The sequence below is a fragment of the Dendrobates tinctorius genome, unplaced genomic scaffold, assembly GCF_039654945.1.
Source record: "Dendrobates tinctorius isolate UK_male_01 unplaced genomic scaffold, ASM3965494v1 ptg000162l, whole genome shotgun sequence".
NCBI lineage: Eukaryota > Metazoa > Chordata > Amphibia > Anura > Dendrobatidae > Dendrobates > Dendrobates tinctorius.
In genome coordinates, this window is record NW_027361829.1 from 73946869 (window position 1) to 73974080 (window position 27212).

Sequence of the window (27212 nt, forward strand, 5' to 3'; positions counted from 1 at the left end):
TTGTAGTTGCAATTTTGCCTCCTCAGACCATGTCTTCTTTGTATAAACTGTAGGTTTGGATGTTTTCAACCTTTGCCTGTAGGCTGGAATTAAATGAATTAGACAATGATCTGAAAAGCCCACTGCTGCTCTCCTCACTGCCCTGTAGGCCCCTTTTATGACTGTATAGCAGTGATCAAGCGTATTGTTCTCTCTCGTGAAGCAGTTTATATGTTGAGTAAATTTGGGAGATCCAGGTTGAGTTTTCCTTTGTTAAAGTCCCCCATTACGATCACAAATGCTTCTGGAGATCCTTTCTCCCATTCTGATATTTTGCAAGCTAATTCACCAATAGCAGCTTTAACAGATGCTTGAGGGGGAATATATACTGCAACCAGAACCATAGATGAAAACTCTCTTGGAGAGTAAAATGGTCTACAATTGAGTGCAAGGTACTCTAGATCTGGAGAGCAACCTTTTCCCAGTATGTTAACATCACAGCACCAGCTAGTGTTGATGTAGAGACATACCCCACCCCCCCTTTGTTTACCTGAAGCTACACAATCACGGTCAGCTCTGTAGATAACAAAACCAGGTAGATCCAGACTACAATCAGGGATGGTCTCATTCAACCAGGTCTCAGTAAAACAAAGAGCAGCTGAATTGGCCATATCAGATCTCATGTTACAAAGTAAGCTCAGATCCTCCATTTTGTTAGATAAGGAGCGGACATTAGCCAAGTGGAGTGAAGGAAGAGCTGTTCTGAACCCTCTCCTCCGAAGGCATGCCAGGACGCCTCCTCTCCTACCTCTCTTGCAGTACACCTCCACAGGTTTCACAGAAGTAATGGATTTTATGTACTCAATTGTTGAATTAGCAATCATGCTCCAAGAAGGGGAGTCCATGAGAAATTGCGGATGATTCCAGAATAATAAATCGTCCCTTGAAATCATAAGAGTAGGTTTACAGAGTGCAGTGGCCATGATTATAAGACGCACCACAATTTTATTAAAAAAATGTTTTTCCTATCCAAAATTTGTGGATAGGAAAAATTTGTGCGTCTTATAATCAGTAAAATATGATTGACTTTTGTACACTCTCTCTGGTGCACATGAGACGCTTTCCATGACAGATTATTATGGCACAGAGTGGACAGGGGCTATATTACCTTCTAAATATCTATATATTCAATTGTGTTATCGCAACACTGAGTAAAATGTATATACTGAGTCATACTTGGTACTGGGCTTGACAAGGCTTAATTCCCATAATTCCCAGCACCCTCATTCCTCTTTTATATCTGTTTTGATCTATGTGATTGTTATGCTGTAATGTCTATTGTCTGTACATGTCCCTCTAAAATGCTGCGGAATATGTCGGCGCTATAGAAATAAAATTATCATTATTATTATTATTATTATTATAATTCAAGTATTGTCTCTTTAATTTCTGCATTTCTGAGTATTTTTTCTGAAGCTTTCTTTTAGTTAGTTACAAGGATATTATATATGTTTGAATTGTATAATATTTACTGGAAAACTAAGGACCCGATTCATCAAGACTATCATTTTGTACACGAGTCTTGATGGATAGGGGAATAGAGTAAGATGCATCATATTTTTAAAGAGGCTTGGGCAATTTTGCGTCTTTTAAAGCATTTTTATGTCAGAAAACTGAGGAACTGCTTGATGAATCAGGTCCGAAAGAGTTTCTTTTACAGATTAATTACTGATAAGTCTTCTGTGAAATTTTGTATATTGATTTTTTTCAATGTAATTCTGTCATATGATAATTTTGCAGGTTGAGATAGTGATGTCATTACTTGGAATGTTTTGTCCTCCACTTTTCGAAACAATTGCAAACTTAGAAGATTACCATCCTCGAGTGGCATTAAAGTGGCAGCTGGGAAGAATCTTTGCTTTGTTCCTTGGCAATCTTTACACCTTCTTACTGGCTTTGATGGATGATGTGAATGAGAAAGTAAGACCTGAATAAACCCATTGCTTAAGCTATGGTTAATATGCAATTATTTAAAATCACAGTTAAAAATCATGCTTACTGATACAATAGCAGACTAAAATGCCTCTTGGCAGCATACAGAAAAGTCACAAGGTTTTAAGGGGAAGATTGTAGAAATGCAAAATACCAATGAACAAGCACACACACATCTATCATCCATGAAGGGGTGGCTGCTAACTAAAATCAACATTAGAGATTAGAAAATTTGCTTGATTTTAACATTCATTTCAAGGAGAATAACTTCTCTGCAAATCAAATTTCCTGAGGAAATCAGCTTGAACAGGCATATTCAAACTTTGCCCTATATGCTCATCTCTAGTCAATGTTAATGCTAATTATATATACTGTATATATATATATATATATATATATATATATACACACACACACACACACACACACACACACAAACAGGTCTGGCAAAAATTAAGAGACCACTGTGCAGTTTTATAACAATCAGCTTCTCTACATGTCTGACAGCCATTCCGTTCCTGTGTCAGTTGAATTCCAACCAGAGAGTACACCTCATTCTTCTTAGGCTACTTTCACACATCAGGTTTTCGGCGTCAGGCGCGATCCGGCGTCGTGCCGGAATGCCGGATCCGGCAAATGTTTTGTAAAACCTGATGTGCCGGATCCGGTTTTCTGCCGGATCCGTCTTGTTCTTGACAGACAAAACCGGATCCGTCTCATCCGGTTCATCCGTTTTTCTATCCGTTTTTCGACGGATTACGCCGGATCCGGTTTTTAAAATTGACCCTTGTGGCCTTCCGAACGGGATTGGCTACTGGAAAACTATATATAGCATGTTCCTACAGCCCTTCTTTGACAGGTTGTAGAGAAGAAAGTGCAGGTTGGAGAGAAGAGCAAGTTACTGGTGAAGATGGATGTTGTCATTGGAAATATTACCACTAGAAGTTCTGTGACGGTTTCAGTAATGAGGGACAATTTTGCACTATACTTTATGTCACCTCAAGGCAGAGTACACTGGCAGGATGACAGAGTGTGAAAGATTTGTGCCCTAACCAAACTTGTGTACCTTCTGGACCAACAGTATATACCTTTGCCAACCAAAGTTGGCTATCTTGTCATGGTCTTACTATTTTTAGCTTTAGGCCACAGGTGTGTACCTGGTTGTGTTTTATGCAAAGTATTTCACCTTTTAACAAAAGTTGTGTACATTGTTAGGAAATCACCAACAATAAACACAACTTTTTAGGTGAAATACTTTGCTTCAAACACAACCAGGAACACAACTGTGGCAAAAAGCTAAAATTTACCCACAGTTATATACCTGGTTTTGAATACCTTTTTACCTTTGAAATACCCTGTATTTAACCTTTTTTTTAAACATAGTTCGCCGCAGAAAGAAATGACAGACAACCATTGTGAAACGATAATTTAACTTTTATTTAAAAATTTTTTTTTTTTGTAAACTGTTTTTAAAGTGCAAAAAACTTTTTTAATAAAGGTTTTAAACCCAATGGGCATTTTTATTAAAAAACACACATTACAAATCTGTGTAGTGTGGGGTGGAAATACTGCTGGAGGGGCTGCGGGACACTTCGACACTGGGTGTGTGGAGAGAGGACTGGGATCGTGGTGGGGAAGGAACAGTTAGAGGTGAAGGTGTGGAAAAAGCTACAGAATGGGTGGACATGTGGGAGGCAGAAGAGGTGGTGGGCGGTGGAGTGGAGGGTTGGGCAGGGACTGTAGGAGCAGATGATGTTGATGGAAAGTTGTATGGGGAAGGAGTTTGGTACGGGGAAGGAGTTTGGTACGGGGAAGGAGTTTGGTACGGGGCAGGTTGCTGGAAGTGGGGAGATGTCTGGTACTGGGGAGGTTGCTGGTACTGGTGAGGTTGCTGGTATGTAATAGGAGGGGGAGGATGGAAAGTGGCTGGAGGGGGTGCAGATGTAATAGGAGGGGGAGGATGGAAAGTGGCTGGAGGGGGTGCAGATGTAATAGGAGGGGGAGGATGGAAAGTGGCTGGAGGGGGTGCAGGTGGAGGAACTACAGTGGTGGGAGGTGGAGGTTGGGAGGTAACCTGCTGTAGAGCACCGTGGCACGAATGCATTATATGCATCTGCTGGGCAGGAGATAGTGTTGCCATGCGCTCCACAACAGACCTGAAAAAGGTGTGGTTTGGCGAAGATCTTGCTTCTGAATGCATGGTTTGCAGAAGTGTCTTCACCTCCAGAATGCTGGAGTTGATCTGCTGAAAGCCTGCGGAGATTTGCTCTGACAAGACTTTTAGACAGTTCTGGAAAGATGCATTCAGATGCAAGAACTCTTGCGCATAACTCTTTTCCTGACCCCTCTGCCGCTGTCGCCCAGTACCCGCAGGTGTACTAGAGGTGGCAGGGGCAGAAGGGTGGGGTAAAGGGAAAGTGATCTCCTCACCAGCAGCTTCATGTAATGTAGGCGGCCACGATGCTCCTGTGCTGGTGGATGGGACAGATGGGTCGAATGTGTGGGAAGGCTGGGAAGGTGCAGATGTACCGGGGCGGTCGAAGTGTCCCTCGGTGCCGGTCTCCTCAGGGATCGCCTCAGAAGGGTCCAATCGGGCAGGCTCCCGAGTGCTGCTCACCGTGCTGTGGAATAAAGAGAAAAAAAAACAATTAAAATACTGACATGGTATGGCCCTGGCTGAAAAAAAAAAGTTACATCTAACATTTTTTTTCACATGTGGTGTGTAATATTTACCTTCTAGTGACCATTGTTTCCCGGAGGAACGACAGGGCTTGTGCGTACTTGTACTTGCTCCTGCGTCCTCCAGATCCACTCGGGGCCCGCATCTCTTTATTGAACTCCTTCTTGAAACGATCCCTCACAGACCGCCACCGATTCACAATTCTGTTCCCTGAAACGAGAAAGGAGTGGTTAGTATACAACATCAGTGTTTCACAAACTCCAGTCCTCATGGTCCCCAGGGGTCATGTTTTCAGGATTTCCATAGTAAATAGAAATCCTGAACACATGATCCGTGGGGACCACGAGGACTGGAGTTCGGGAAACACTGGTTTACATCAAGCAACCGGTACTGTATATACTTACGCTCTTTAATCTGGGCCCGAACATCGAGGTCTTCCCAGCGGCCCACAAGGAGCGAACAGATTTCCTCCCAGAGTCGTCGGGTAACGATAAGGTCAGCGTGGCGGCGGTCAGCCATATTCCAGAGTGGCTCCCTTTCTCTGACGAGATCGATGAGGTGGTCCACATCGAGTCCTCCATCCTCACCGTCAGAGTCGGGAGCACGCTGTGAAGGCTGTTAAAGAAAAAGACAAAAATAACATAATTAGCCTCCACAAAAGAAATGAAATAAAAAGTGCAAAAAAACAAAGCAAAAATATTTATACTTACACGCTGGTGACCGCCGCGTTGCTGTCGCCGACGACCCTGGGAGGCACTGCGAGGACCTCTTGGCCGAGCACCAGATTGGGAAGACTAGAGAAGAAAACAAAAAATGTTATGTCTTTGGATGTAGGCATTTGTTTGCTGTGTGTGGTCTGCAGAACATTGTTTTCTATGTGTTGTGTGTAGTGTGATGTTGTGTTTCTGCGTTTGATGCAAAAAACTTACCAATTGTGAGCCCACTCCAGGTGTCTGTCCACCCCTTCCTTCTTCTTCTGGGAGCTCCTCTTCATCTTGTGATTCCTGTTTTGAAATAAAAGGCAATGAATAGACATATATTACAGAGATGATGGATTTTGGAAATAAAAACTTACCGTCAAACGCTGACGATGCGAGGGAGGGCTCCCAGAAGAAGATGTGCTGTCCTGTTGATGGCCAGACTCCATGGCTGTGGGTATTGCTGCTGCTGTTGCTGCTGCCAGTGATGCCATTTCTGCTGCTGCTGCTGCATCTCTTGGGCGGCTGTTGAATAAAGAGAAACAAAGGGCCAATGAATATCTTGATATTCCATGGCCCTAGTTTGGAGGAATGGGGGATTTGATAATTACCGTCTCTCATCTGCTGCTGGACTCCCCTCCTCAGCATGTTCCATTTGCTGCTCCATTTGGGGTGGTGGTGGTGCTGATGGTGCTGCAGTGGTCTCCTGCCTTCTCCTGCTGCGCTTGGTTGCTTTCTTGGGTGGCATGTTGGGTGTGGCTGTGGGTCCCACTGTCTTGCTTTTATATATGTCTTGTGGGCAGAGCTACTGAGCATGCTCAGACCAAAAAAAACGGATCCGGCCACCGGATCCGGCTTTCGCCGGATCAGGCGCAATGCGGCGCTCATAGGCTTTCATTGTGTGAAAAAGCCGGACGCGCCGGATCCGGCGGGTCCGGCTTTTTCGCCGGAGACAAAAAACGTTACAGTAGCCGTTTTTTCCAGACGCCGGATCGCGACACATTGCCGGATCCGGCGAAAACCGGATGAAACGCATGGCCATCCGGCGCGATCCGGCGCAAATGCAAGTCAATGGGGGGAAACCGGATCCGGCATTGCATTTCGCCGGATCCGGTTTCTGTCAAAAGCGCCGGATCACGCCTGACGGCGAAAACCTGATGTGTGAAAGAGGCCTTAATTTGCTTATTATTAGGTGATCACCTGAACCAAATCTTATTTAACGAATGAAAACATAAAAAAACTCTGCTGTGGTGTTCACAATCCTCTTATAATAGGACAAGCTGGATGGCAAAACAAGCGCTAGTAATATCCCAAAAGTAATAGGAATAAAAAAAAAAACAACTTTTAACCATGCCAAAGAAGTTGAAAAGAAAAGTCTTGAGTGATGAAAAGAAGGGCTCAATTCTGGCTTTACTAGCAGAGGGATACAGTGAGCATCATGTTGCCTCCATCCTTAAAATTTCTAAGACAGCAGTCCATTACAACAAGGTCAAGCCGCAGACATTGGGGACAGCAAAGCTACAAAGCAGAGGGCGAAAACGACTCTCCACTGACTGGGATGACCATCATCTTATTCGATTGTCACTCAGCAACCGCAGGATGACATCAAGTGACCTACAAAAGCAATAGCAAACGGCAGCTGGGATGAAGTGCATGTCAAGAACACTTCATAACAGGCCCCTAGAGGCAGGGCTCAAGTCATGTAAAGCTAGAAAAAAGCCTTTAATCAATGAGATGCAAAGGAGAGCCAGGATGAAGTTTGCCAAAGACCATAAGGATTGGACAATAGAGGACTGGAGTAAGGTAATCTTCTCTGATGAGTCTAATTTTCAAGTTTGCCCAACACCTGGTCATCTAATGGTTAGATGGAGACCTGGAGAGGCGTACAAGCCACAGTGTCTTGCACCCACTGTGAAATTTGTTGGAGGATCGGTGATAATTTGGGGATGCTTCAGCAAGGCTGGAATTGAGCAGGATATTCTTTACGACGGACGTATGAATCACGCCGCATACAAGGTTATCCAGGAAAAAACAGTTGATTCCTTCTGCTCAGGCAATGTTCCCCAACTCTAAGGACTGTTTTTTTCCAGCAGGACAATGTGCCATGCCACACAACTAGGTCAATCAATGTGTGGATGAAGGACCACCACATCAAATCTGTCATGATCCAGGATGGGATTTCACTTTGACCCGTCCTGGTTAGACTATGGGTTAATTGTGCTGCCTCTCTCTGGCAGAAGGAGGCTATTTAGTGCTCACTGGACCTGGGTCCGGTGTCAGTTATACTCCTGCCCTCGGCTGAGTTAAGTGACCTCTTGTATACTGTATCTGTCTTGTTAGATGTTACTTGTTGTATCTGTTGTTATATATTATGTTGCCTCTTTGCCACAAAGAATTCCTTGTATATATGTAATATGTACTTGGCGATAATAAATTTGATTGATTGATTGATTGATTGTATACGTGTGCCTGATATCTTGCTTGCTTGTTCGGTTGTGATCTGGTTCTGTCCCTGTTACGAGTTCTGCCTGACCCTCTTGTACTGCGCTACCTCTCGTGTATGACTCTCTGCTTGTGACCCGACTTCTCTCTGCTTGTCCCCTTGGTACCACATCGCTCTCTTGTGTATGACCTTTGGCTTTGTCTGACTACCCGTCTGTTTGTCCCTCCTGTACCTCGTTTGCCCGTACTGCTGTGACCTCTGTTTTGCCTGACTCTGAGTTGTTGTATGGTGTCCTGTCCTATCTGAAAACAGGACGCTAAGCCCCGCCCCCTTGCAGTCACATGACCATAGGTCCCATGCCAGATTATTCAGTTTCAGTGTCCGCAGGTCCTATGCCTCTTTACCTTCCAGCTCTGACTGGACCCTGACACTATTAGCCTGAAGCACGCATGGTCACCTCTGCTGCCCTTCTCCACAGGTATCTTTGAGCACTGCTTCTGTATTCAGGACATGCGCACTGGCTCTATGAGCAAGTGCAGTGCGGTGTCTCTGACATTATAACTGACCCATACCATTTTTTTTTCTCTGCTCCCATTCACCTGTGTGTGTGTGATGGATCCTATGCACACTCTTTCTGAACAGGTTAATAATAAATTTTATAATAAATTTTATTTTTATAGCGCCGACATATTCCGCAGCACTTTACATTTCAGAGGGGATTTGTACAGACAATAGACATTACAGCATAACAATAATCACATACAGTAGATTATAACAAATAACAAGAGGAGTGAGGGCCCTGCTCGCAAGCTTACAGTCTATGAGGAAAGAGGTAGACACGAAAGGTGGGTGGTAACAGTTGCTCTGATTGTATGGACCAGCCATAATGTTAAGTGTGTAACAGTACAGACACAGAGGGCTAATGGATGCATAAAGCATGTGGGAACATGATGCTGGGAACCTGGTTATGGTAAAACTTTTGGCTCTGCCACACAGGGATAGGTTAGGTTAATGTGTTGAGGCGATAGGCCAGTCTGAATAAATGCGTTTTCAGGACACGCTTAAAATTGTGGGGATTGGGGATTAATCGTATTGACCTGGGAAGTGCATTCCAAAGAATTGGCGCGGCACGTGTAAAGTCTTGGAGACGGGAGTGTGAGGTTCTGACTATTGAGGATACTAACCTCAGGTCATCAGCAGAACGGAGGGCGCGGGTTGGGTGGTATACTGAAACAAGGGAGGAGATGTAGGGTGGTGCTGAGCCATGGAGGGCTTTGTGGGTGAGGGTAATAAGTTTATACTGAATTCTGGAGTGGATGGGTAGCCAGTGTAATGACTGGCACAAGGTAGAGGCATCGGTGTAACGATTGGTGAGGAATATGATCCTGGCTGCAGCATTCAAGACAGATTGGAGAGGGGAGAGTTTGGTAAGAGGGAGACCGATTAGAAGAGAGTTGCAATAGTCGAGACGAGAATGAATTAGAGAAACAGTAAGAGTTTTTGCAGAGTCAAAAGTAAGAAAAGGTCGAATTCTAGAAATGTTTTTGAGGTGCAGATGACAAGAGCGAGCCAGTGATCGAATGTGGGGGGCAAAGGAAAGCTCGGAATCAAGTATGACCCCAAGACAGCGGGCATGTTGCTGGGGAGTAATAGTGGAACCACACACAGAAATAGCAATGTCGGGTATAGGTACATTAGTAGCGGGAGGAAACACCAGGAGTTCAGTCTTTGACAGGTTCAGTTTCAGATATAGTGAGGACATGATATTAGACACAGCGTTTAGACAATCGCCAGTGTTTTCTAGAAAGGCTGGCGTGATGTCAGGAGAAGAAGCGTATAATTGGGTGTCATCAGCATAGAGATGGTACTGGAAACCAAATCTACTGATTGTTTGACCAATAGGGGCAGTGTACAAGGAGAAGAGGAGGGGGCCTAGAACCGATCCTTGAGGAACCCCAACAGTAAGGGGAAGGTGAGAGGAGGAGGAACCGGCAAAAGAAACAGTAAAGGAGCGGTCGGAGAGATAGGAGGAGAACCAGGAGAGAACGGTGTCCTTGAGGCCAATGGAACGGAGCATAGTGAGGAGGAGCTGATGATCCACAGTGTCGAATGCTGCAGAGAGATCCAAGAGAAATAGCATGGAGTAATGACCATTTGATTTAGCTGTTAGCAGATCATTAGAGACTTTAGTGAGGTCAGTTTCGGTGGAGTGTAAAGAGCGGAAACCGGATTGGAGAGGGTCAAGAACAGAGTTTTCTGAGAGATAGCGGATAAGACGGGAGTGGACCAGGCGTTCCAGGAGTTTAGAGATGAAGGGAAGATTAGAGACAGGTCTATAGTTAGCGGCACAGTTTTGGTCGAGGGATGGTATTTTAAGTAGTGGATGTATGATGGCATGCTTAAATGAGGAGGGAAAAATACCAGAAGAGAGAGAGAGGTTAAATATTTTAGTTAGGTGAGGGGTGACAGCAGGGGAAAGGGACTGGAGGAGATGTGACGGAAATGGGTCACTGGTGCAAGTAGTTGGGCGAGAAGATGCAAGGAGCCTGCTTACTTCTTCTTCTGTGACTGGTTCAAAATCAGAGAGTGAGTTAGATGCAGTGGGGAGGGAGGACAGTGCATGGTATGAGGGGATTTGGAGATAATTTCCTGTCGGAGCTGGTCAATTTTTTCTTTGAAGTAATTGGCCAGATTGTCAGCTCGGAGCTCCGTGGTTGGGGCCTGTACTCTTGGATTGAGTAGAGAATGAAAAGTGTCAAAGAGATGTTTCGGGTTGTTGGACAGTGAGGTGATGAGGGTGTTGAAATAGGTTTGTTTTGAGAGGTGAAGGGCAGTGTTGTATGTTCTAAGCATAAACTTAAAATGGATGAAATCTTTGTGTAGATTGGATTTTCTCCACAGACGTTCGGCGCACCTGGAGCACCGCTGCAGGAAACGTGTTTGCACCGTGTGCCAGGGTTGTCGCCGTCTGTGTTGTGGTGTTCTATTTATAGGGGGTGCAAATTCATCCAGGGCACTTTGAAGTGTTTCATTGTAATGCTTCAATGCAGAATCAGGACATGAGAGGGAGATAGGGGCCAATGAAGACTGCAAGTTCTTCAGAAGTTTCTGGGTGTTAATGGCCTGTATGTTTCTATAAGTCTGGACAGGGGGGGTGACCTGAGCAGCCTGGCAGTTCTTTATAGAGAATGAAAGAAGATTGTGGTCAGAGAGCGGGAGAGGGGAGTTTGCAAAATCATCCACTGCACAAAGCCGAGAGAAGACCAAGTCGAGGGAGTTTCCGTCTTCATGCGTTGGAGAATTAGTAAGCTGCGAAAGGCCAAATGAGGATGTTAGAGATAAAAGGTGAGTAGCAGATGGGGAGAGGGGAAGAGCAATGGGGATGTTGAAATCTCCCATGATGAGGGTAGGGATGTCACAGGAGAGAAAATGTGGAAGCCAAGTGGCAAAATGATCCAGGAACTGATGGGAGGGGCCGGGAGGACGATACACCACCGCCACTCGCATGGAGAAAGGGGTGTAGAGTCTGACGGCATGGACCTCAAAAGAAGGGAAGACAAGTGAGGGTACTTGAGGGATAACCTGAAAGGTACATTTTGGTGATAGGAGCAGACCAACGCCTCCACCAGCTCTATTGTCTGATCTTGGGGTATGAGAGAAGTGTAGCCCCCCGTATGAAAGAGCAGCAGCAGCGGTAGTATCTGACTGCTGGATCCAGGTTTCAGTAAGAGCCAGGAGGTTAAGAGAATTAGAAAGGAAGAAGTCATGAATGAAGGAGAGTTTGTTACACACTGAGCGAGAATTCCAAAGTGCACAATTAAGAGAGACAGATGGCATGCAGGGAATATTAATAAGATTAGAGGGGTTTCTGAGTGTAGCAGTGGGGGGGTTTGACTTTCTATAACATGGGGGACCAGGGTTGGGAGCAATGTCTCCTGCGACTAGGAGAAGGAGGATAGAAAGAGTGAGCAGATGGTTAAGTGATTTGTGAGAGCGTCTCTGGTGTTGAATGGTGGGACTGCCTGGATCTGTGCAATTTAACAATGTGAAAAGAGCGTGAGTGCTATACATAGGAGAGGAAAGAAGTGAGGGGCCAATATGGATGGAGTGTGGAGAGTTAATGCCAGGGCGGTGGATGTGTGTGAATGCAGCGGCAAGGATATACATTACACAAATGCATATGGTATATATTTGTTGTACTCCAAATGTACAGGGAGTAGATGTATATAAATGTCTTACCTGTCTCCTGCCCTGTCTAACTGCCATGTTATAACTGCCAGAAGTACTTTGATACATGTACTTCGATTACATGTGCATAAATGCCACCCCTGCATAAATGCTCCCCCTAGCTATGTCTGAATATATAGGAGGTTAAGGCTAAGTTTTTTTTTTTTGGCCTCTCTCTCTTCTCGTTAATCAATCACACTAAATTGAGACACCAGGACCCAATAAAATGTTGTGGTCAAATAAACACATGTCCAGCACTACATGGATCATAAAGCACTTTGAAAAGTTTCTTGACCTCACAACATAAGGGGACAAGCAGAGTAAGTTGAAAAAAACTATATACCAGATATAAGTTTGCAGAGTTGAAAACACATAGATAGCATTCAGGATTAACTGCTTGCTGACATTGAATGGAGACACAGGAGTGGATTCAGAGCAGAGATTGGAAAAGCTGGTTACCAGATATAAGTTTGCAGAGTTGAAAACACATAGATAGCATTCAGGATTAACTGCTTGCTGACATTGAATGGAGACACAGGAGTGGATTCAGAGCAGAGATTGGAAAAGCTGGTTACCTGTATGAAGAGAATAGAGATGCGTGTCACATTCATCCATGTTATAACTGCCAGAAGTACTTTGATACATGTACTTCGATTACATGTGCATAAATGCCACCCCTGCAGGTTAAGCATCTGACGCAGATGTCTCAGAAACTCTTTGGAGAACAAAGAGTCCTGGCTCAGTCTCAGCAGCTGATCGCCGACACTGTGCAGGGGGTTCTTTCATTGGGGGCTCGGGATGTTACATTAATTTCCCCTGAGTCTCCAGTGAAGTTACCAGATACCTTTTCTGGAGATAAAAATGACTTCCGAGTTTTCAAGGAGGGCTGTAAGCTTTTTTTTTTTCCTTAAGACCACACTCTTCTGGGGATGAAAGTCAGAGAGTTGGGGTCATTATGTCTCTGTTAAGGGGAGCCCCCCAAGCTTGGGCTTTCTCCCTTCCTACCACGGCCCCTGAGCGTATGACTGTGGATGCATTTTTTGAGGCCCTGGGGCATATTTATGATGAGCCTGATCGGGTGCGTATGGCTGAAGACAGGCTGATGAATGTTTGCCAGGGGAAGCACTCAGCCGAGTGGTTTTGCTCAGAGTTCAGACGCTGGGCTGCTGAGGTCTGCTGGAACAACGCCGCCCTCCAGGGGTTGTTCCGTAGAGGCCTGTCTGAGCATCTGAAAGACGCCTTGGCTCTCCACCCCCCACCTGATGCCCTGGAGGAAGCTATGACACAGGCCGTCCGAATGGATCGCAGGTTACGGGCAAGGGGAGTGATACAAACCGAGACATCATTATTCTCCCAAGGAAGGGGAGCCAGTTCTTCATTGAAAATCCCAGAGATGGGACCCATCAACCTTAAGGAGGAAGAAAGGAGACAACAGCACGTGAGAAAATGCTGTGTTCACAGTGGCGAGTCTGGACATTGGAAAAAGGATTGCCCCTCCCGGCCACTAACCAACAAGTGACTGAGCCCGGGTGATTATCGTGGAGGTCACCCAGGCTCTCAGGTACCCTTTTCTGCATTTTCTAAAATGTCATTTCAAGTGGAACTTTGTTGTGGGAGTGTCTCCACATCCACTTCTGCCTTCGTGGATTGCGGTTCATCATTGAACTTTATTGACTCTGACTTGGTGGCCAGGTGTAAGTTAGGAACAGTTAGGTTGGAGACTCCGATTCACCTTGTTGCTATTGACAAAACACCACTGGTTAAGAATGACATTGTGTTTTGTACTGAAGAGTTTCTCCTTAAAGTTTGTTCCTTACACCAGGAACGTATTTCATGTTTTGTAATGAACAACCTGCCTGCGGGTCTGGTGTTGGGGTTCCCCTGGTTACGTCTGCATAATCCTGTGATTAATTGTGAATCTCGGGATATTGTTAAATGGGGTCCCTATTGCTCTGAGAAATGTCTTGTTTCTGTGTCTGTGTTGTCCGTGGGTCTAGAAGGCATTCCGGAGTGCCTGATAGATTATACAGACGTTTTCTCCGAAAAAGAGGCTGAGGTTTTACCACCACACCGCCCATTTGATTGTGCCATTGACCTGGTTCCAGTTGCTAAATTGCCCAAAGCCCACCTGTATAACCTCTAGGGTCATGAACGGGCTGCGATGAAGGAATATATTTCCGAGAGCCTCCGTAAGGGACATATTCGTCCTTCTGTTTCTCCTGTGGCGGCAGGGTTCTTTTTTGTAAAAAAAAAAAGACGGTGGTTTGCGCCCATGCCTCGATTTTCGTGAGTTAAATAAAATAACTGTGAGGAATACTTATCCCCTTCCACTTATTCCTGATTTATACAATCAGTTGTCCGGAGCTAAGTGGTTTTCGAAATTAGATCTACGGGGAGAGTATAACCTTATCCGAGTCCGGGACGGAGATGAGTGGAAGACCGCTTTTCTCACTACTGAAGGGTTGTTTGAAAATTTGGTCATGCCCTTTGGCCTGACCAACGCTCCAGCGGTCTTCCAAAATTTCATAAATCATGTGTTCTCCGATTTGATTGGACGTTTTATGGTGGTGTATTTGGATGACATTTTAATCTACTCGCCTGATAAACAGGCTCACATTGGTCATGTTCGGGTAGTTCTCCAAAGGCTCAGGTCTTTTTGCTAAACTTGAAAAATGTTTATTTTTTGTTCAGGAACTGTCCTTTCTGGGGTTCATCGTGTCTGCAGAAGGGTATCGCATGGATCCTAATAAGGTGCAGGCCATTCTCGAGTGGGTTTAACCGTGTGATTTGAAGGGTCTGCAACGTTTCCTAGGGTTCGCTAATTATTATCGGAAATTTATAAGGGGGTTCTCACAGGTGGTCAAACCCCTCACAGACATGACTCAAAAGGGGGCCAATATCAAGAATTGGTCAACCACAGCGGTAGCGGCATTTCAGTTTTTGAAAAAATGTTTCATGTCGGCCCCGGTTCTTATTCAACCGGACCCCTCTGAACCATTTATTGTTGAGGTAGACGCCTCAGAGGTGGGGGTGGGGGCGGTATTGTCCCAGGGACCCGCCACTTTGACCAATTTAAGACCTTGCGCCTTTTTCTCAAAGAAGTTCTCCCCTGCGGAGAGAAACTATGATGTGGGGAATCGGGAACTTCTGGCCGTAAAATTGGATTTGCAGAATGGAGGCATTTTTTGGAGGGGGCTGTTCATCCTATAACGGTAATCACGGACCACAAAAACCTAGCTTACATTGAGTCAGCTAAAAGGTTGACTCCCAGACAGGCTAGATGGTCACTTTTTTTTTCCCGATTCAACTTCTCGATCACTTTTCGACCAGGATCCAAGAATATCAGAGCGTATGCGTTGTCACGCAGTCTAGATCCGGTGTCCCCCCCGGAACCTCCATCCTCCATTCTTCAGCCTGGGGTGGTGGTGGCAGAGGTTTCTAATGTGTTGGAACAGGAGATTCGAGAAGCCCAGGCTCTTGCACCTCCAGCTAAGCCGGTGGATAAACTTTTTGTGCCAGCTCAGTTTCATCTCAAGGTCCTCCAGGAGTTCCATGACTCAGTTCTGGGTGGACATCCAGGGATCTCAGCAACCCGGAAGGCCATTTCTAGAATATTCTGGTGGTCTTCTTTAGCCTCTGATGTTGGGGAGTATGTGTCTACGTGTGAGGTTTGTGCCCGTGCGAAAACTCCCCATAACCGGCCGGCCGGGGAATTGGTACCACTGCCAATTCCTGAGAGACCATGGACTCATCTGTCCATGGATTTCATCAACAACCTTCCCCCTTCCAAGGGTAATACCGTGGTCTGGGTCGTAGTGGACAGGTTTAGTAAGCAGGCACATTTTGTACCTTTGGCAGCTCTACCTAATGCGGAAACATTGTCCAGATTGTTTGTGGAGCATGTGGTGCGGTTGCATGGGGTACCCCTGAATGTGGTGTCTGATAGGGGAGTGCAATTTGTGTCCAGATTTTGGAGAGCTTTTTGTAGGAGGTTGGGTATTGGTCTGTCCTTTTCATCCGCCTACCATCCAGAGACTAATGGGCAGACTGAGCGGACCAATCAGTCTCTGGAGCAAATTCTGCGTTGTTTGACCTCAGCCCGACAGGATGATTGGTGTTCTGTGTTACCATTGGCTGAGTTTGCATTTAACAACCGCACTAACCAGTCTACGGGTACATCTCCATTTTTTTGCAATTATGGGTTTCATCCTCATTTTGGAGAATTTTCCCTCTTGAATTCTGGGTGTCCTGGGGCGGATGAGATGATCCAGCGGTTGGGGGAGTTATGGTGGGAGGTCCAGAATAACATTACGAAGGCCCAGGACAAATTTAAATTTTTTGCGGACAAAAAACAATCTGTGGGTCCAGTGTTTCAGGTCGGAGATAAGGTATGGTTATCCACCAAAAATATAAGGCTCAAGGTCCCCTCTGCGAAGCTTGGACCCAAGTTTATAGGTCCCTATGTAATTATCGAAGCAGTTAACCCGGTGGCTTTTCGGTTGAGTCTTCCGCCATCTCTAAGGATCCCTAATGTTTTCCATAAGGCCCTTTTGAAACCTGTGAGGTCCGGTGGGGAGGGATCATCATCTTCCCCGACACCGGTTTTGGTAGATGGGCAGGCTGAGTACGAGGTGGAATGAATTGTCGACTCCAGGTTGGTCCGTCGCGCCCTTCAGTATCTGATACATTGGAAGGGCTACGGTCCTGAGGAACGCTCGTGGGTTCCTGCTCGATCAGTTCATGCAGATCGGTTGATCCGAGCCTTTCACGCCAAGTACCCTGAGAGACCTGGGGGTCCGGTGGCCCCCCCATTGAGAGGAGGGTACTGTCATGATCCAGGACAGGATTTCGCTTTGACCCGTCCTGGTTAGACTATGGGTTAATCATGCTGCCTCTCTCTGGCAGAAGGAGGCTATTTAGTGCTCACTGGACCTGGGTCCGGTGTCAGTTATACTCCTGCCCTCGGCTGAGTTAAGTGACCTCTTGTATACGTGTGCCTTGTGCCTGATATCTTGCTTGCTTGTTCAGTTGTGATCTGGTTCTGTCCCTGTTACGAGTTCTGCCTGACCCTCTTGTACTGTGCTACCTCTTGTGTATGACTCTCTGCTTGTGACCCGACTTCTCTCTGCTTGTCCCCTTGGTACCATGTCACCCTCTTGTGTATGACCTTTGGCTTTGTCTGACTACCCGTCTGTTTGTCCCTCCTGTACCTCGTTTGCCCGTACTGCTGTGACCTCTGTTTTGCCTGACTCTGAGTTGTTGTATGGTGTCCTGTCTTATCTGAAAACAGGATGCTAAGCCCCGCCCCCTTGCAGTCACATGACCATAGGTCCCGTGACAGATTATTCAGTTTCAGTGTCCGCAGGTCCTATGCCTCTTTACCTTCCAGCGCTGACTGGACCCTGACACTATTAGCCTGAAGCACGCATGGTCACCTCTGCTGCCCTTCTCCACAGGTATCTTTGAGCACTGCTTCTGTACTCAGGACACGCGCACTGACTCTATGAGCAAGTGCAGTGCGGTGTCTCTGACAAAATCCCTGTCATGGCCAGCCCAATCTCCAGACCTCAACCCCATTGAAAACCTCTGGAATGTAATCAAGAGGAAGATGGATAGTCACAAGCCATCAATCAAAGAAGAACTGCTTACATTTTTGTACCAGGAGTAGCATAATGTCACCCAAAGGCCATAGGAAAGACTGGTGGAAAGCATGCCAAGATGCATGAAAGCTGTGATTAAAAATCATGGTTATTCCACAAAATATTGATTTCTGAACTCTTCCTGAGTTAAAACATTAGTATTGTTGTTTTAAATAATTATGAACTTGTTTTCTTAGCATTATTTGAGGTCTTCAAGCACTGCATTTTCTTGTTATTTTGACCATTTCCCATTTTCTGAAAATAAATACAAAATTTAGTGCTTGGAAACTCAAAAACATATTGTCAGTAGTTTATAGAATAAAAGAGCTATTTACATTTGACTTAAAAAATATACCTATAAAGAGAAAAATCAGACAAACTGAAAATTTTGCAGTGGTCTCTTAATTTAAGAGACCACCACATCAAAGCTCTGTCATGGGCAGCCCATTCTCCAGACCTGAACCCCATTGAAAACCTCTGGAATGTAATCAAGAGGATGATGGATAGTCACAAGTCATCAAACAAAGAACTGCTTAAATTGTTGCACCAGAAGCAGTGTGAAAGACTGGGGGCAAGCTTGCCAAGACGCATGAAAGCTGTGATTAAAAATCATGGTTCTTCCACAAATCATTGATTTCACAACTCATCCTGAGTTAAAACATTAGCATTGTTATTTCTTAATGATTATGAACTTGTTTTCCTTGCATTATTTGAGGTCTGAAAGCACTGTTTGTTTTTTTAATTTTGACCAAATTTCTTTGTAAAAAAAAAATTACAAAATGTATTGCTTGGAAATTCGGAAACATGTCAGAAGTTTATAGACTAAAAGAACAATTTACATTTTACTCAAAAATATACCTATAAAGAGAAAAATCAGACAAACTGAACATTTGAAATTGGTCTCTTAATTTTTGCCAGGGCTGTATGTAATATATATATATATATATATATATATATATATATATATATATATATATAACATTTTTTGAGTAACATTCTGAATAGGGATGAGCGAGTAGCGAAATACTCGGACTCGCTGTACTCGTTACGAGTACCTCCTAATACTCAGGTACTCATAACCAGTAGCAAGTCCAAAGTAAGTCTATGGGAAATGCGAGTAATGGGTTGTGTGTGTGTGCTGGGCTGGGCGGGGACTATGCGAAGACTGTGCCGGCCTGTGCGGGACTGTGCTGGCCTGTGCGGGACTGTGCTGGGCTGTGCAGGTACTGTGTGGGGACTGTGCCGGGCTGGGCGGGACTGCTGGGCTGTGCAGGACTGTGCTGGGCTGTGCTGGCCTGTGCGAGACTGTGCTGGGTTGTGCAGGTACTGTGTGGGGACTGTGGTGGGCTGTGCGAGACTGTGGTGGGCTGTGTGGGGACTGTGCTGGCCCTGTGCTGGGCTGTGCAGATACTGTGTGGGGACTGTGCCGGGCTGTACAGGTACTGTGTGGGGACTGTGACGGGCTGTGCGGGACTGCTGGGCTGTGCGGGACTGTGCTGGGCTGTGCGGGGACTGTGCTGGGCTGTGCGGGGACTGTGCTGGGCTGTGGCTGTGCAGGTACTGTGCTGGGCTGTGCAGGTACTGTGCCGGGCTGTGCGCGACTGTGCTGGGCTGTGCGGGGACTGTGCAGGGCTGTGCTGGGCTGTGTGGGCTGTGCTGAATATTGCGAGGCGAGTAGAGAAACACTCGCCAGGATTCGAGTACCGCATTACTCGCCGAGTACCGAATCCTAACGAGTATACTCGCTCATCCCTAATTCTGAATATGACGCCGGGTATGAAAGAAAGCGCAAATCTTTGAGATAATGGAATTCCTAATTGGAATACAAAGAACATTTTTGGTCAGGTCTTGTTTACTCACAAAATATTTGGAAATTGCATCAAATCATAAAAAAAGAAAACACGTGAAGTACCTAATCTCATTGTATTCAGTACAAACAGAGAACAGCAATGTAATCTGTTTCAGATAATTACAATCAATGCACGGAAAAATATTGTATGTTTTTTTATGTGAGTTATCACTACAGTGACATTGGGGGTGATGGCAGTTTGCCATCGTGTGCGTTCCTTTTACCTTAATATTTCCTTCATCCCCTTGACATGGTGAAGAAGTTCAGGAATGTATTGTGTAAGTATTACACACTGGCTGAAATATGGAATAAGACTGTGGCTAAGCAGTTCGCAGCTTGAGGCTACTTTCACACTTGCGTTTTTTTGCTGCGCATTTTTTGCGCACACAAATGCATGAAAAAAACACATCATGCGTTTGTGTGTGGTTTTTTGCTGGTTTTGGTGCATTTTTTTGCGCATTACAATGCACACGTATGCGCACCCATAGACTATAATGGGTGGTTTGCTGTAAAAAAACGCATTGCGTGCGCATGCGTTTTTTGGGGGGCAAGTCAGACGCACAAAAAATGCAACAGAATGCATTTTGTGCGCCCGAGCGCACACTGCAAAAAACGTATGTGCATACAAACGCGTACAAACGCATATGTATGCACACCTATGCACACCCATATTAAAGTATAGGGAAAAAACGCATGCGTTTTTTTGCGCTAAAAAAACAGCGCAAAAAAACGCAAGTGTGAAACCAGCCTTAGACTTAGTTTCTTTTGGCCTAGATGCTTGCTATAACAGAGATCTCCTATCATTGGGAGTACTGCCAGGTTTGACATTAGATGGAATTACATTAATTAAAAATAATCTTAGACTAAAATTATGGACCAAAGCCTGCTTCATATGTCATCTCAAAAACTACAGTTTATTTTGTTCAAATGTAACATATCAAAAACTAGATTGAGGGTTAAGGGGTAACGTTTCTCCTTGTGGAGAGTGACGTAATGGGTTTAGCATTCCAAGGTGAGGAGGCTTATTTGCAGTGCAATGCTCCTCTGGGAAATTTAATATGCAAATTGCCTTTTCTGAGAGGAAGAGTACATAAACTCTATAGCGCCACCTGTTGGAAGCAGAAATCCTAAAATCTAGATTGGCATTCACCACATACTATGACTATTGATCTGCTGTATATTGTCATCAAATGTATTTGTATATCTCTCAAGCATGAAAACAAAATAAACAGCTGTTTTATCATACTATGTGGTGAATGACAATATGCTCTTTGATATGTTACTGTAATTTTTAGATTGATAACCTGTAAAATAGCATATAACCTTTCAAAAATCACTGGCTATTAGAAATGTTTTTTCTTTGCCTATCTTATGCTGTTTTTCACACATACAAGTCTGGAAGCATTGCCAGCCAGTCACAAAGTCACTTATGCTCATACAATTATATCATGTGGGCACCATGTTAATCCAACACAAAATACTGACAACCCTCTTCCATGCAGCATCACACTGCCAAACTGCATCTTGTAAAATGATACAGTATTGGGTAATATTTTGCCAAATTATAAAAATTTGCAAGTTCCTACGCTAACATTGAAAATAAAGCACAGAAAAGTACAGCAAATTTTCTTAAATTCACAGAAAAAGATGCATACTGATACAGTACAACAGCAGTTTCAAACAATGGTAAGATGCATTTATGTATACATCGGTGTGTAAAATTATATTTTTCATTTGTAACAGCTAGCTCAAGAAGACTCGATAAAGAATATCACTTACTGGACCTTATACAATTACTACAATTCAAGCACCTTCATGAATGGAACTGACACCACACCGCCACCACTACATCCTGCTGATGTCCCCAGGGGTCCATGCTGGGAAACCAATGTTGGAGTTGTAAGAACAGTTACTACATTATCTAATATATAAAACTATATTCTGTTTATGTGGGAGCAAATCAGTTATCATTTCTGGTTTAAACTGAATAATGGCCGAACGCAAATCTAAAATTTTGAAGTGGGACTGCATTTTAGCCCTCCATATACTGTTGATGGCCATAGGACAAATAATGTTTTCGCTGTGCTGGCAGCTGTTTTGGTCATCTCTCCCAAACATATGAGCACTCACTCTGCTGAGTGCTCCTGTGATGTCCACAAGTGCGCCATTGCCAGACATCTCTTTTGGCGGCTTATTTTAGGGAGAACAAAAGGATAGGCTGCCTAAAATTGAATGAGCCAAACCCTTAATTCCCCTCGACAATCATCTACCAATGGCCCCCATACATATTGGTAGGTTTGGCCAACGATAGTCTAACGTGTATTCAGGGCTGTATAGAGCAATAAATAAAAGTACAAACTGGGCCTACAGGATTCTCACACCGTTACTAAAGAATGAGAATATACAGTAAAAAAAAACAGAACTTTTAATTAGGAAACGGTGTTTCTGATGTTACTGATCAGGAGAGCATAGCACAACGACAAAGTAGAGCTCAAACTAAAATAGAAGAAATCCATATTTCTTTATCGTAGACAGGTTATGCGTTTGTAGCAAGCTCTTAAGCCCCCGTTACACACGGCGAGATCGCTAGCGATATCGCTGAAGCGACAACGATTTTGTGACGCAACAGCGACATCGCTAGCGATCTCGCTAAGTGTGACACGCGGAAACGACCGGCTCCCTGCTGTGATGTCGCTGATCGTGCGCGAACATTCAGGATCATTTTTTGATTGCTGGCGTCACGCTGACCAGCATGCATCGCTGTGTTTGACGCCCCTTATCAACGACGAACGACCTCTTTGGCGACTCCGAACTCATATAGATAGCGCTGAAGGACGCCTATTCAAAGTCTGAATCGCTATTATAGACAGTGTGTGACACGGTACCAACGATCGCCGTGGTGGTTAGTGACATCGCTGATCGCTGATGCGTCGTTATGAAGATCGGCCTGTATGACTGCTTACTAGCGATGCTCAAACGATCTTAGCCAGATCGTATCATTGTCGGAATCGTTGATGCGTCGCTACATGTAACGGTACCCTAAACCAGGATTGTGCCTATGATTAGAATCTTGATACTCCAAACACTGTCTGCAATAATCAGGTAATAACAGATAAGTGAACTAACGCATTTCAAGTAATAAGCTCTTAATCATAGCTTACAGTATGTCTATGTTTAAAATAGTATTATGCTTAGCATAGTAGGCTTAAAACTGCACATAAAGACACTTTATAAAAATATAGTCAGTATCTCTACATTTACATGTTTTCAGGTTTAAAATTTTGAGGGAAAAATGTGGTTCTGGAGGTGAAAGTTTTTGCTATTGTAAGAAAAAGTTTGTCTGTAATGTTACATTCTCTTTTATGAGAAAATTCATTAAATTTGTAACAAAAGGTAAAATTGTTACTGTCTATATATTATTTTAGCTGCTCAATACAATTTTATCCATATCAGCCAATGTCCCATATTCTACTTTGTTTTTTACTGCTTGTATCCCAATTAGGAATTTGTTAGACTGACAGTATCTGACATTCTAGTGACATATGTCACTATCCTAGTTGGAGATTTCCTTCGTGCCTGCTTTGTGAGATTCATGAACTACTGTTGGTGCTGGGACTTGGAAGCTGGATTTGTAAGTAATTTTACACTTCACAATATTCATATATATTCGTATTGCATGTTAGGATTTTATGCATTTGACTTGTGTGCTTCCGATTTCTTTCTTGCTCATTGTATATTGCTTAATTAATTTTTTGCAGAAAACCCACAAGCATGCCATTAACTAGGTACTGTATGTGTTCATTACCAATGTTGATACAGGAAAGAGATACAGTGGGGCAAAAAAGTATTTAGTCAGTCAGCAATAGTGCAAGTTCCACCACTTAAAAAGATGAGAGGCGTCTGTAATTTACATCATAGGTAGACCTCAACTATGGGAGACAAACTGAGAAAAAAAAATCCAGAAAATCACATTGTCTGTTTTTTTTTCATTTTATTTGCATATTATGGTGGAAAATAAGTATTTGGTCAGAAACAAAATTTCATCTCAATACTTTGTGATATATCCTTTGTTGGCAATGACAGAGGTCAAACGTTTTCTGTAAGTCTTCACAAGGTTGCCACACACTGTTGTTGGTATGTTGGCCCATTCCTCCATGCAGATCTCCTCTAGAGCAGTGATGTTTTTGGCTTTTCGCTTGGCAACACGGACTTTCAACTCCCTCCAAAGGTTTTCTATAGGGTTGAGATCTGGAGACTGGCTAGGCCACTCCAGGACCTTGAAATGCTTCTTATGAAGCCACTCCTTCGTTGCCCTGGCGGTGTGCTTTGGATCATTGTCATGTTGAAAGACCCAGCCACGTTTCATCTTCAATGCCCTTGCTGATGGAAGGAGGTTTGCACTCAAAATCTCACGATACATGGCCCCATTCATTCTTTCATGTACCCGGATCAGTCGTCCTGGCCCCTTTGCAGAGAAACAGCCACAAAGCATGATGTTTCCACCACCATGCTTTACAGTAGGTATGGTGTTTGATGGATGCAACTCAGTATTCTTTTTCCTCCAAACACGACAAGTTGTGTTTCTACCAAACAGTTCCAGTTTGGTTTCATCAGACCATAGGACATTCTCCCAAAACTCCTCTGGATCATCCAAATGCTCTCTAGCAAACTTCAGACGAGCCCGGACATGTACAGGCTTAAGCAGTGGGACACGTCTGGCACTGCAGGATCTGCGTCCATGGTGGCGTAGTGTGTTACTTATGGTAGGCCTTGTTACATTGGTCCCAGCTCTCTGCAGTTCATTCACTAGGTCCCCCCACGTGGTTCTGGGATTTTTGGTCACCGTTCTTGTGATCATTCTGACCCCACGGGGTGGGATTTTGCGTGGAGCACCAGATCGAGGGAGATTATCAGTGGTCTTGTATGTCTTCCATTTTCTAATTATTGCTCCCACAGTTGATTTCTTCACTCCAAGCTGGTTGGCTATTGCAGATTCAGTCTTCCCAGCCTGGTGCAGGGCTACAATTTTGTTTCTGGTGTCCTTTGACAGCTCTTTGGTCTTCACCATAGTGGAGTTTGGAGTCAGACTGTTTGAGGGTGTGCACAGGTGTCTTTTTATACTGATAACAAGTTTAAACAGGTGCCATTACTACAGGTAATGAGTGGAGGAAAGAGGAGACTCTTAAAGAAGAAGTTACAGGTCTGTGAGAGCCAGAAATCTTGATTGCTTGTTTCTGACCAAATACTTATTTTCCACCATAATATGCAAATAAAAGGAAAAAAAAACAGACAATGTGATTTTCTGGATTTTTTTTTCTCAGTTTGTCTCCCATAGTTGAGGTCTACCTATGATGTAAATTACAGACGCCTCTCATCTTTTTAAGTGGTGGAACTTGCACTATTGCTGACTGACTAAATACTTTTTTGCCCCACTGTATATCTTTGTACCGTGTTAGCCAGTAGATATAATAAATACTTAGAATTGAGAGTCCTCAGTGGTTGATACCTTTTAATGGTTAACTGAAAAGATGGTAACACATTGCAAGCTTTCGAGATTACTCAGGTCTCTTCATCAGGCATAGACTAATACAAAATCTGAAGAATCACATATTTATACACAACACAGCACAGAAATAACGCAATAGATAAGGCAAGTGAGGTGAAGCAGAATTGTCATTATGGGAGAGGGATAAACATAAATATTGGAACAGTTCATAGATAAGGAGCGTGAAAGTTTTATTGTCCTCTGATTGGGGTCTGGTTCTGTGTTGTGATGACCCCAGAAGGTCTGAAGAGCAAATTGCTTAATTGATGTAAAAGGACATAAATCCATGCGACACATTCATTCCTGCACTGAGTGTGTGAAAAGTTTTCATAAATTTGTACTCCGAGACTCATCTGTCTCTCTGAGACTTGAAGTTACCTTTTAATACAAGTAATTTAATGTCCATCATGCTATGACCTGGGATACAAAAATGTTTTGCCACAGGTTGATTCATTCTTTTTTCTCTTAGTGTGACGATGAGAATTCATCCATGTTCTCAGTTTTTTCCCTGTCTCCCCCACATACAGACCCCCCCAGTTGGACCTTTAGTACAAATAATTAAGTACACCACATTAGATGTGATGCTGCTGAAAGTACCTGGGATCTTGTAGTCCTGATGTGAATTGGGGATCTTTATCTTGTCCGTGGTCATTAATGGACAGGTTTTACATTTTTTCTGGTTGCAAGTAAAGGTTCCTGCAGCTGTTGAGGAGGACAGGGAGCTTCTGACAATGATGCTTCTTAAATTTGGGGGCTGCCTAAAGCACAGCAGTGGGGGTCTGGAAATATGGATTGTAATCGGGCATCTTTTGTAGTAAAAGTTGCAATTTCCGTGCAGCTCCCCGTAGCACTTCCAGATTTGGATTGTAGGTGACCACTAGAGGCACCCGGTTATTTTCTTCTTTAACTTTGTAATGTAGCAGGTGATTTCTTGATATTCTGGTAGCTCTTGTAATTTGGTTTTCAACTGTTCTTGGATGGTAGCCCTGATTCAAAAAGGTCTTTCTGAGGCTACCAAGGTGTTTGTCTCTGTCCATGGGGTTGGAACATATACGATTGCATCTGGTGGCTTGGCTGTAAACAATAGAGTTTTTTTATGTGTTTTGGATGGAAACTGTCCCATTTAAGGTATGTTGGACGGTCGATTGGCTTCGGAGAAAGGGATGTCTCTATTTCATTGTTCTTTAGCTTAATGATGGTGTCTAAAAAGTTAATCTCAGTGCTGGAGTAGTTGAGTGCTAAGTTGATGGTGGAATGAAATTGATTAAACTGTTCGTGGAACGTCTTTAGGTGTTGCTCAGACGCCGTCCAGATGATTAAAATATCATCAGTATAGCGGTTGTAGGCCAGAACATTACCAATGTTCTCATTTGTCATAGTGCATCCACAAGCTAATGTAACAGAACAGTCTTTTCACTATGCAACTCAATTATTGTACTTTGTATAGAACACAGGTAGAAAATCTATGAATGTACGATCAGAAAGAAATATAGTAAAGCACTCATCATCTGCCACCAATGCACATATATTGCAAAAGAATGGGGAGACAAAAAGCGCAATAGGGTCTTATCCACATTACAAAGGATAGAATATACCACAAAATTTGCTCACCTGGTTAGGATGAGATAAGAGCATATATATAGCGGCTGCTGCAGATCCACAGGTCTTCAACGACCAGAAGAAGTACTGTATTCAAAGGGAATTCGTAGTTAAAATTCTGCGCTGCTGCTGGAATGCCTGTATATACTGTGTAGTATTTCCTGATGAAGGGGGCATGAGACCCCTGAAACGCGTTAGTAAAACCACTGTGAATCTACAACATTCTCCTGGAATTCATCCCAGCGGCAGCGCGGAATTTTAACTACGAATTCCCTTTGAATACAGTACCAATGCACATATGTGAGATGTCTCCGCGAGCTGTGAGCATGGATCTCTGTACAAGCAGTGGCAGACAATGTTACTCGCTACCCTTTCCTCCTATGCTCAAACAGCTACATATGGTAAATCCGGGAAGGACTATGCAGTGGTGAACTGAAACATATTTTATTCACAGTACCTCAGTGATACTAGGTGAGATGTCAGGGAATATGAAGGAATGAAGATGAGCTAGAATGGTGCATGATAAGAGGTAACAGGAGAATTCTCTCTTCAGGCCTGATG

The 27212-nt window shown here is 44.0% G+C and overlaps 1 protein-coding gene across 1 annotated transcript in view; it reads left to right on the top strand.

Moving 5' to 3' along the window:
• The window catches only part of LOC141052558 (transmembrane channel-like protein 2), a 362090-nt gene that overhangs the window by 235291 nt on the left and 99587 nt on the right, over positions 1-27212 (top strand). Inside the window, exons 12-14 of the mRNA XM_073549810.1 lie at positions 1780-1959; positions 21251-21406; positions 23010-23138. Coding sequence (XP_073405911.1) covers positions 1780-1959; positions 21251-21406; positions 23010-23138 — 465 coding nt within the window. The remainder of the gene's footprint in view (positions 1-1779; positions 1960-21250; positions 21407-23009; positions 23139-27212) is intronic.